Source organism: Electrona antarctica (assembly GCF_951216825.1).
Source record: "Electrona antarctica genome assembly, chromosome: 2".
Lineage (NCBI taxonomy): Eukaryota > Metazoa > Chordata > Actinopteri > Myctophiformes > Myctophidae > Electrona > Electrona antarctica.
The window spans coordinates 38,413,617-38,425,693 of NC_136807.1; the positions used below are offsets into that span (position 1 = coordinate 38,413,617).

General features: G+C 46.4%; 1 protein-coding gene across 1 annotated transcript in view; it reads left to right on the forward strand.

The window, feature by feature from the left end:
- The window catches only part of LOC306937599 (chemokine-like protein TAFA-2), a 186,180-nt gene extending 175,720 nt beyond the window's left edge, over positions 1–10,460 (forward strand). The window contains exon 5 of the mRNA XM_079521443.1: positions 10,336–10,460. Coding sequence (XP_079377569.1) covers positions 10,336–10,347 — 12 coding nt within the window. The 3' untranslated portion in view covers positions 10,348–10,460. The remainder of the gene's footprint in view (positions 1–10,335) is intronic.
- Positions 10,461–12,077: the final 1,617 nt, after the last annotated feature.

Sequence of the window (12,077 nt, forward strand, 5' to 3'; positions counted from 1 at the left end):
GTCATCCACCATGGTCCTACACCTGGAATACACACTAGTCATCCACCATGGTCCTATACCTGGAATACACACTAGTCATCCACCATGGTCCTATACCTGGAATACACACTAGTCATCCACCATGGTCCTACACCTGGAATACACACTAGTCATCCACCATGGTCCTACACCTGGAATACACACTAGTCATCCACCATCCACCATGGTCCTATACCTGGAATACACACTGGTCATCCACCATCCACCATGGTCCTATACCTGGAATACACACTAGTCATCCACCATGGTCCTACACCTGGAATACACACTAGTCATCCACCATGGTCCTACACCTGGAATACACACTAGTCATCCACCATGGTCCTACACCTGGAATACACACTAGTCATCCACCATCCACCATGGTCCTATACCTGGATACACACTAGTCATCCACCATGGTCCTACACCTGGAATACACACTAGTCATCCACCATCCACCATGGTCCTATACCTGGATACACACTAGTCATCCACCATGGTCCTACACTTGGAATACACACTAGTCATCCACCATCCACCATGGTCCTACACCTGGAATACACACTAGTCATCCACCATCCACCATGGTCCTACACCTGGAATACACACTAGTCATCCACCATCCACCATGGTCCTACACCTGGAATACACACTGGTCATCCACCATGGTCCTAGCCTGGATCCAGCCCAAAGACCCCGCCCACTCTCTGAGTGGACTGCATCTCTTGGTCTGGTGTTGCACTGTGAACCTATAATTTATTCGGTAGAAAAATGTATTATCCAATGAGAATCGGCGGTGGGGGGGTGGGTCTAACGAACAACCAATCAGCGCCGAGTCCCGTTTTCAGCGTCATCACGCAGCGCAACACACAGAGGGTTGAGGGAAATTCTAATCCCCTCCCCCTTGAAATCGCTCAGACAGGAGACAATGTCAGACTGAAGCTTCAAGAAAGCTACAGTCTGATAATCAGGCTACCATGGTCCTACACCTGGAATACACACTAGTCATCCACCATCCACCATGGTCCTACACCTGGAATACACACTAGTCATCCACCATGGTCCTACACCTGGAATACACACTAGTCATCCACCATCCACCATAGTCCTACACCTGGAATACACACTAGTCATCCACCATCCACCATGGTCCTACACCTGGAATACACACTAGTCATCCACCATGGTCCTACACCTGGAATACACACTATAGTCATCCACCATGGTCCTACACCTGGAATACACACTAGTCATCCACCATCCACTATGGTCCTATACCTGGAATACACACTAGTCATCCACCATGTTCCTACACCTGGAATACACACTAGTCATCCACCATCCACCATGGTCCTACACCTAGAATACACACTAGTCATCCACCATCCACCATGGTCCTATACCTGGAATACACACTAGTCATCCACCATCCACCATGGTCCTACACCTGGAATACACACTAGTCATCCACCATGTTCCTACACCTGGAATACACACTAGTCATCCACCATCCACCATGGTCCTACACCTAGAATACACACTAGTCATCCACCATCCACCATGGTCCTATACCTGGAATACACACTAGTCATCCACCATCCACCATGGTCCTACACCTGGAATACACACTAGTCATCCACCATCCACCATGGTCCTACACCTGGAATACACACTAGTCATCCACCATGGTCCTACACCTGGAATACACACTAGTCATCCACCATGGTCCTACAACTGGAATACACACTAGTCATCCACCATGGTCCTACACCTGGAATACACACTAGTCATCCACCATGGTCCTACAACTGGAATACACACTAGTCATCCACCATGGTCCTACACCTGGAATACACACTAGTCATCCACCATGGTCCTATACCTGGAATACACACTAGTCATCCACCATCCACCATGGTCCTACACCTGGAATACACACTAGTCATCCACCATCCACCATGGTCCTACACCTGGAATACACACTAGTCATCCACCATGGTCCTACACCTGGAATACACATTAGTCATCCACCATCCACCATGGTCCTATACCTGGAATACACACTAGTCATCCACCATTCACCATGGTCCTACATCTGGAATACACACTAGTCATCCACCATGGTCCTACACCTGGAATACACACTAGTCATCCACCATCCACCATGGTCCTATACCTGGAATACACACTAGTCATCCACCATTCACCATGGTCCTACATCTGGAATACACACTAGTCATCCACCATGGTCCTACACCTGGAATACACACTAGTCATCCACCATGGTCCTACACCTGGAATACACACTAGTCATCCACCATGGTCCTATACCTGGAATACACACTAGTCATCCACCATGGTCCTATACCTGGAATACACACTAGTCATCCACAATGGTCCTACACCTGGAATACACACTAGTCATCCACAATGGTCCTACACCTGGAATACACACTAGTCATCCACCATGGTCCTACACCTGGAATACACACTAGTCATCCACCATGGTCCTACACCTGGAATACACACTAGTCATCCACCATGGTCCTATACCTGGAATACACACTAGTCATCCACCATGGTCCTACACCTGGAATACAGACTAGTCATCCACCATGGTCCTACACCTGGAATACACACTAGTCATCCACCATGGTCCTATACCTGGAATACACACTAGTCATCCACCATGGTCCTACACCTGGAATACACACTAGTCATCCACCATGGTCCTACACCTGGAATACACACTAGTCATCCACAATGGTCCTACGCCTGGAATACACACTAGTCATCCACCATCCACCATGGTCCTACACCTGGAATACACACTAGTCATCCACCATGGTCCTACACCTGGAATACACACTAGTCATCCACCATGGTCCTATACCTGGCATACACACTAGTCATCCACCATCCACCATGGTCCTACACCTGGAATACACACTAGTCATCAACCATCCACCATGGTCCTACACCTGGATTACACACTAGTAATCCACCATGGTCCTACACCTGGAATACACACTAGTCATCCACCATGGTCCTACACCTGGAATACACACTAGTCATCCACCATCCACCATGGTCCTACACCTGGAATACACACTAGTCATCCACCATGGTCCTACACCTGGAATACACACTAGTCATCCACCATGGTCCTACACCTGGAATACACACTAGTCATCCACAATGGTCCTATACCTGGAATACACACTAGTCATCCACCATGGTCCTACACCTGGAATACACACTAGTCATCCACAATGGTCCTATACCTGGAATACACACTAGTCATCCACCATGGTCCTACACCTGGAATACACACTAGTCATCCACCATGGTTCTACACCTGGAATACACACTAGTCATCCACCATGGTCCTACACCTGGAATACACACTAGTCATCCACCATCCACCATGGTCCTACACCTGGAATACACACTAGTCATCCACCATGGTCCTACACCTGGAATACGCACTAGTCATCCACCATGGTCCTACACCTGGAATACACACTAGTCATCCACCATCCACCATGGTCCTACACCTGGAATACACACTAGTCATCCACCATGGTCCTACACCTGGAATACACACTAGTCATCCACCATGGTCCTACACCTGGAATACACACTAGTCATCCACCATGGTCCTACACCTGGAATACACACTAGTCATCCACAATGGTCCTACGCCTGGAATACACACTAGTCATCCACCATCCACCATGGTCCTACACCTGGAATACACACTAGTCATCCACCATGGTCCTACACCTGGAATACACACTAGTCATCCACCATCCACCATGGTCCTACACCTGGAATACACACTAGTCATCCACCATGGTTCTACACCTGGAATACACACTAGTCATCCACCATGGTCCTACACCTGGAATACACACTAGTCATCCACCATGGTCCTACACCTGGAATACACACTAGTCATCCACCATGGTTCTACACCTGGAATACACACTAGTCATCCACCATGGTCCTACACCTGGAATACACACTAGTCATCCACCATGGTTCTACACCTGGAATACACACTAGTCATCCACCATGGTCCTACACCTGGAATACACACTAGTCATCCACCATGGTTCTACACCTGGAATACACACTAGTCATCCACCATGGTCCTACACCTGGAATACACACTAGTCATCCACCATGGTCCTACACCTGGAATACACACTAGTCATCCACCATGGTCCTACACCTGGAATACACACTAGTCATCCACCATGGTTCTACACCTGGAATACACACTAGTCATCCACCATCCACCATGGTCCTACACCTGGAATACACACTAGTCATCCACCATCCACCATGGTCCTACACCTGGAATACACACTAGTCATCCACCATGGTTCTACACCTGGAATACACACTAGTCATCCACCATGGTTCTACACCTGGAATACACACTAGTCATCCACCATGGTTCTACACCTGGAATACACACTAGTCATCCACCATGGTTCTACACCTGGAATACACACTAGTCATCCACCATGGTTCTACACCTGGAATACACACTAGTCATCCACCATGGTTCTACACCTGGAATACACACTAGTCATCCACCATGGTCCTACACCTGGAATACACACTAGTCATCCACCATGGTCCTACACCTGGAATACACACTAGTCATCCACCATGGTTCTACACCTGGAATACACACTAGTCATCCACCATGGTTCTACACCTGGAATACACACTAGTCATCCACCATCCACCATGGTCCTACACCTGGAATACACACTAGTCATCCACCATGGTTCTACACCTGGAATACACACTAGTCATCCACCATGGTCCTACACCTGGAATACACACTAGTCATCCACCATGGTTCTACACCTGGAATACACACTAGTCATCCACCATGGTCCTACACCTGGAATACACACTAGTCATCCACCATGGTCCTACACCTGGAATACACACTAGTCATCCACCATGGTCCTACACCTGGAATACACACTAGTCATCCACCATCCACCATGGTCCTACACCTGGAATACACACTAGTCATCCACCATGGTCCTACACCTGGAATACACACTAGTCATCCACCATGGTCCTACACCTGGAATACACACTAGTCATCCACCATCCACCATGGTCCTACACCTGGAATACACACTAGTCATCCACCATGGTTCTACACCTGGAATACACACTAGTCATCCACCATGGTCCTACACCTGGAATACACACTAGTCATCCACCATGGTCCTACACCTGGAATACACACTAGTCATCCACCATCCACCATGGTCCTACACCTGGAATACACACTAGTCATCCACCATGGTCCTACACCTGGAATACACACTAGTCATCCACCATGGTCCTACACCTGGAATACACACTAGTCATCCACAATGGTCCTACGCCTGGAATACACACTAGTCATCCACCATCCACCATGGTCCTATACCTGGAATACACACTAGTCATCCACCATGGTCCTACACCTGGAATACACACTAGTCATCCACCATGGTCCTACACCTGGAATACACACTAGTCATCCACCATCCACCATGGTCCTATACCTGGAATACACACTAGTCATCCACCATCCACCATGGTCCTATACCTGGAATACACACTAGTCATCCACCATCCACCATGGTCCTATACCTGGAATACACACTAGTCATCCACCATCCACCATGGTCCTATACCTGGAATACACACTAGTCATCCACCATCCACCATGGTCCTATACCTGGAATACACACTAGTCATCCACCCCTACCTCCACCTCCACCCCTCCCCCCATAGGCCCTGTACCTCCCCTCCCGTCCACATTCCACCACCCCTTTAGCGTCCCCAACATGGACACTGCATGTCCTATACGCCAGTGGTTCTTAAACGAGAGAGAGAGAGAGAGAGAGAGAGAGAGAGAGTATTTCAGAGTAAGCATGAGGCTTGGTGATCATGAGTAATCGGATATAAAGATGATGTAATCTTGCAACTTCAGAGCAGTGTTTGGATGTGTTGCTTTATAAATCTGGTCTCGTTTTTTATATGTTTTTTATTTTTCTCATTTATAATTCCTTCAACATCGTAGAGTCTATACAGCATCCGGCTGCAGCCAGACCTCATCTTAACATCGATTCTGTCGTGCTATATGAGAGAGCACAAATATTTGCTGTCTCTCGCATTCCACGTCGTTGAGCGATGATCTGTGTGTGTGTGTGTGTGTGTGTGTGTGTGTGTGTGTGTGTGTGTGTGTGTGTGTGTGTGTGTGTGTGTGTGTGTGTGTGTGTGTGTGTGTGTGTGTGTGTGCATACTGTACAAGAGTTGCCTGATGGCGTGTGTGCCTGCCTGATAATGAAAAGTGTGTTTGTTTTTTTGTTTTTTTTCATCTGTTGTCGTATGCCGAGGTCAAGATGCGCAGGCGTTTAGATCAATAGCATCGAGCGTTCTCTTATAGTCCCATTAAGGCCCGCCCGTAAATTGAAATTGACGAAGAGAGAGAGAGAGAGAGAGAGAGAGAGAGAGAGAGAGAGAGAGAGAGAGAGAGAGAGAGAGAGAGAGAGAGAGATGTATAACTGGTTAAAGGAAGAGAGGGGAAGGAGAGAGAGATGGATTAGGCAGAGCAAGATTAAAAAAAAGAGAGAATGGGGAAAAAACGATTTGAACGACAATTTGTAAGAAAGGGGAAACAGGAAAATCAAGGTTCAAGGTAAGGGAGAGATAAAGAGTAATGAAAATAAATGAAAACAGGATTGGTTTAGACCCGCGGTAAGCTTGCACAGAGATCTGAAATGTGTGCTTATGCTGAATGAGAAAAAAAACCCCAAAGAGAATGAAAAGAGAAGAACAAAATAGAGGCTTGCTCTCTCTCTCTCTCTCTCTCTCTCTCTCTCTCTCTCTCTCTCTCTCTCTCCTCTCTCTCTAGGGGAGGAGAGGAGGAGAGACAGAGGAGGAGAGGAGGAGAGAGACAGAGGAGGAGAGGAGGAGGGGGAGGGGAGGACAGTCAGAGGAGGAGAGGAGGAGAGAGACAGAGGAGGAGAGGAGGAGGGGGAGGGGAGGACAGTCAGAGGAGGAGAGGAGGATGGCTCCATCAATGCCAGATAATATCACATGGCTGAGCAGGCTGAGGCCGGCCGTGTGTTGCCAACACACAGAAGTGCTGTCACAGAATGACACATTCACAAACGCATACTCTTTTTTTTCCTTTTTTTTTCCCCCTTAAGTTAAAGTATCAATATTGCAATGTTGAAATACCTCCAAGTGAAAGTTCGGAATTCAAAATGTTGTTGAGTAAAAGTGTAGTATAAAAAATAAAGTATTGGCATATCAAAATATACTTAAAATACCAAAAGTAGAAAGTAGTCATTATGCAGAATGTCCCATTTCAACAAGTTCAAAATGTGCACAAATCTTTAGAAATTAGCAGATCTACAAGCTCACAATGTGTCCCTATAAGTACGGAATATATAGGGGCGACGTAGATGTGTATGTTTTCATGTTTTGTAATACTAATCTACAAAGTAACTATAGTAACTAAAGTTTTAAAATAATTGTAGTGGAGTGAAAGTATATTTACCTCTGGGATGTAGTAGAAAGTAATGGAAATTGGAAATACTTCACTTAAGTAAAATAAAACAAAAAAACTCAACATTGTACTTGAGTCAATTTACTTACTTTTTCATGTCAAGGACCACGGACCCCCATTTGAAAAGACATGTCAGGGACCCCCATAAAAGTATATTTTTACGGCTCTAGCTGTGATTCTCAACCCATTTAATTTCAAGGACCCTCAGTTTGACATGCATTAGTCTACGGACCGCCATTTAATGGCATTTCTATCTCTGGGGCCCCCAATTTATATTGTAAAATCAATGTTAATTTATACTCTGAGAGTGTACACCCGTTAGTGTCCATTTGGTTCCATTTGTATTTTGTACACTCTCAGAGTTACAGACCTGTAAGGGTTCATTTGGTTACAAACTATCATTTAGCTGGGGACCCCCTGGAACTCCCTCAAGGACCCATGGGGGTCCCCGGACCCCACTTTGGGAACGCCGTGGGAATGCTGTGCAGTACACACCCACGCACGCACGCACGCACGCACGCACGCACGCACGCACGCACGCACGCACGCACGCACACACACACACACAAGGGCATATCCACACATTCAGACAAATAGTCCTTGTAGGTGACAGTGTCTGTGACTGGCTTGCATCAACAACCATTAGATGTGACACACTGCAGGCACCAGTGCTTGAGATATGGTATTATGCAAGTGTTGTTTTCGCCCCTGCCAGAAAGATCAGGACAACCTGTGCAACAGCAGCAACAATAACAACCGTGCTACCACCGCATCGATGTGTTTACCAGGCATTTTAGTCTATGATTTGAGGCAACTTTTTTGTGTTAAATCCTTTCAATTCGAAGCACAGTGTATACAAAGAGAGAGAATAAACAACTGATTCGCTAGCGGGGCGGCTTTTGATCGTAATCATTTTCTGTCTGAAAGATGCTGTGTGCAAGTGAGTCAAAGTGACTGTGTTGGCTTTGGATGAGCGCCGGGAACATCTGCCTCATGGCCATGTGAGTGGACAGTCTGGACACTGGGATTGCCGCCTAATGGCCATTTAAGACAGCGATATGGGAAGTGGCGCTCGTGGCAATGAGATCAATCGTCTAAATGTCCCATAGAGATCGGCACTTTGCACGATGTGCGATCTAACACCGCCCAAAAGCCTCTTTTGGGTGGCCCGTAGGTGTGTCACCTACGGGCTTATTTAAACAGGCAAAGTGGATGAACACCTAGAGGGGCTTTGCGATGGTGCCTAAAAAAGCAGAGCGGCAAGCTGTGTGCAGCGCGCACGGTGATCTGGCTTCACAACAGTCGCCTGCAGACTCTTTGATCAGGCACAGGGGTAGACGCCTAAAGGCGATGGGGAACAGTCCCAGGGAAGTAGGCCTGAAGCCACCGAGAACAGATACAGAAGAGCTCGCCTCGACGGGGGCTTCCAGCGGGTGGCGAAGGCTGCCGCGGCGCTCCCTAGGTGATGTTTCTGGCCCTCACACCATGCTATAGCTGGCACTCGAGTCTGACAAAAGACTGGCTCACGCCGTGGCATTTCAAACAGCCAAATGGACAGAGGTTGAGCTTTTTTTCCTGAAACACAGGGAGGAATGGTACGGGTGGGATAAAGACATCCGCATCCACAGGGAGGCAGAGAACCAGGGTGAATAGATAGATAAACAGGGGGGAGAGAACCAGGGTGAATAGATAGATAAACAGGGGGGGGGGAAGGAAACAAAAGAGCCGTGCAGAGCGAGCGCTTTTACATACCCGTGCAGCGGAAATTACAGGGGGCGGGGGGTCCATTTCCGGAGTTTGGTATTTCAGCAGAGAGAAAATGTCTTCTAATAACCCAAAATCAAGGAGTGTATGTGCGTGTGCGCATGCATGTGTGCGTGCACGTGTGCATGTGCGTGTGCGACTGTGCGTGCATGCGCGTGCGTACTGTATGTGTGTGTTTCTGAGGGAGGAAAATGGTACGAGGGCGAGACAAGAGAGATGGAGAGAGCCAGGCGGTGTGATTGGAACACTCTCCTGGACAAAGAAACTAAATGACGTGGCATGGGGCCAGTCAGTGAGACGGAGGCGTCGCGGGCAGGCTGCCACCAACCAAGCTGCGTCTTGTTTAGTCTCTTGCCAGACGAGAGGAGAACCGTGTTAAGCCTGCCGCAAAAAATGCTGCTCTGACGTGGGCCATTCTTTCCCATTGTTTGCAGATATACCCCTACTGTGCTGTTATACCACGCGAAACATTCCTAGCATTGCTAGCTACACATTAAACGTCGATCGATACACTAACTTATTGTTGAGGGGGCGCTGATCCTCACTTTTGTCTTCAATGTTTTATGTTTACGCAATGTTTGTGTTTGCATGAGCACTCAATGCTGGCTATTCATTGTCAATGGCATTCAATGTTTGTGTTAATTCAATGTTTGTGCGTGCACAAACCCTCAAAGCCGGACATATAGGAGGAGAGGTTATAGCGTCCCTCAAAAACAGGACCCCACTCGTGACGTCATGTTGCAGCCAAGTCTATGGACTTTTAATGTTTGCTTTAAGCAGTGACTTCATGTGGCAGCCACAGTCGGCACCCCTCACTTCACAGGAGTGTGATTCTTTCTGTTATTACACGGACTGACTGACTGACTGACTGACTGACTGACTGACTGACAGACATGTGATTGTATAGCTTTTATATTGACCCTCTCCTTTCCCTCCCTCTGTTTCAGGTGACCCGATAGTCTCGCCCATTGGAGGGTAACGAGGAGGAGGCGGTTCAGTGGGGATGGAGGCGGGACTAGTGCAGCACAATGGACCAATAGTGAGGATAATGTTCCCATGCCCCAACGAGGAGGCATCCCATCATCATTTTCTTGTTGTTTTTTTCCCATGGAGTATAATCAAGGAACGGCGGCTATGGAGAGAGAGAGGACTCTGACGCCGTCTGCCACCACTTTAAACACCAACTTGAGGGTCTCATTAGTCCTTCACAGCGGACTATACTGCAGAGAACTACCATTTTTGGAACCAACCGTGGGATTATATGTCACTTGCGACACATAACTGTACCGCCGAACCGTCTCCGGAAACGATCTGTGCCCGTTGTCTATCGTCCACAGCTTAGTTGTGTCCCTTTATGCATACTGGGAATGTAGCAAAAGACCTGGATTTTTGTGATTTTGAACCTTCGTTATGAACCCGATGATGACAGAACGAGGGATGTAAAAACATGGCTGCCGCACGCGGCCTAAATGCCACATTTGACTCAGCCGCCCGTGACTCAACATGACTTTCGTCCACATGGCTCTCAGATATGAAACTCGAACATGTTCTGGAATACTCTTTCTGTTAGCGTTCATCTCAAAACGAGAACATTCTAACCCTGACTTATACTTTGTTGTGAGCCGGTGTCGCGTGCGGAACGCATCGCCGATCTACGAGCTCTGAACTGTTCTGAGATCGTAGATCGGCTATTTTCGGTATAGGCAACGCTGCGCGCAAACAAGTATATATCAGGGGTTACCCTGCATAGTTTACTGCTTACAACAAAAACTTTTCTTTTTATATTGGAAAGCCTATTCACTTTCATTTTAGGGAAACCAAGTTTGTCAGTTTACTGTAGTTTTAAGTTTTTCTTTCTTTTCTTGGAGAAAGGATGAAACCTTTTCAGGGTTGAGGTTAGACTAATACCAAGTAGATGTTATGGTATACTGAAACATGTAAACGTGAAAAAAAGAAGAAAAAGAACAAAAAAAAGGTCCATGGAACCAATTGGGCTAAAAATACATTGATGCTCAAATGGTTTTAATATCTGTGTTTTTAAAAACGCCTGTTAACTGCTATTGAGTACATGTGTCAGTATTATATGAAATGAATAAAAAACATTTCAAAGAAAGAAACACTTTGGCTGTCATCTTTCAGCCTTAGCAGATTTTGAATTAGATATCAAAGTTTCATCATGCTTTAACAACCAACCCTACTGTATATTTGTTAACCAAAATACATACAATGAAACAATGTATACAATACAGTATATACAATATATACAATGTTCTCCAAACAATCCAAGTGTCCATGACATCATGGACACTTGGAAATACTAAAATATCTAAAAACACATATGTGACCAGATTTGACTGAGGGGCTGCCTTTTTTTCATGTCATATGAAAGCAGGGAATCATAGCTTCAAATTGACATTGGTTGTTCAGTTTGACCCGCCAGTTCTGGACATTATGGCTTATAGAGTAATGTCTTGTAGAAAACAGCGAGTTGAGAAAACAGGTTTGAAAGGTTCACTTCTGCGGACTCTTAACATTGCACCTAGCTACATGTTTAAGAATTTATTTCATATGTACATGTCGATTTCAGCTCTGACATTTATTTCAGACATGCTCTAGTATGTGAAAAGTCTGCCTGTGCTATTAACTCATTTTGGATAAAAAGATTAAATAAATTCAGTTTTTCTCCTCG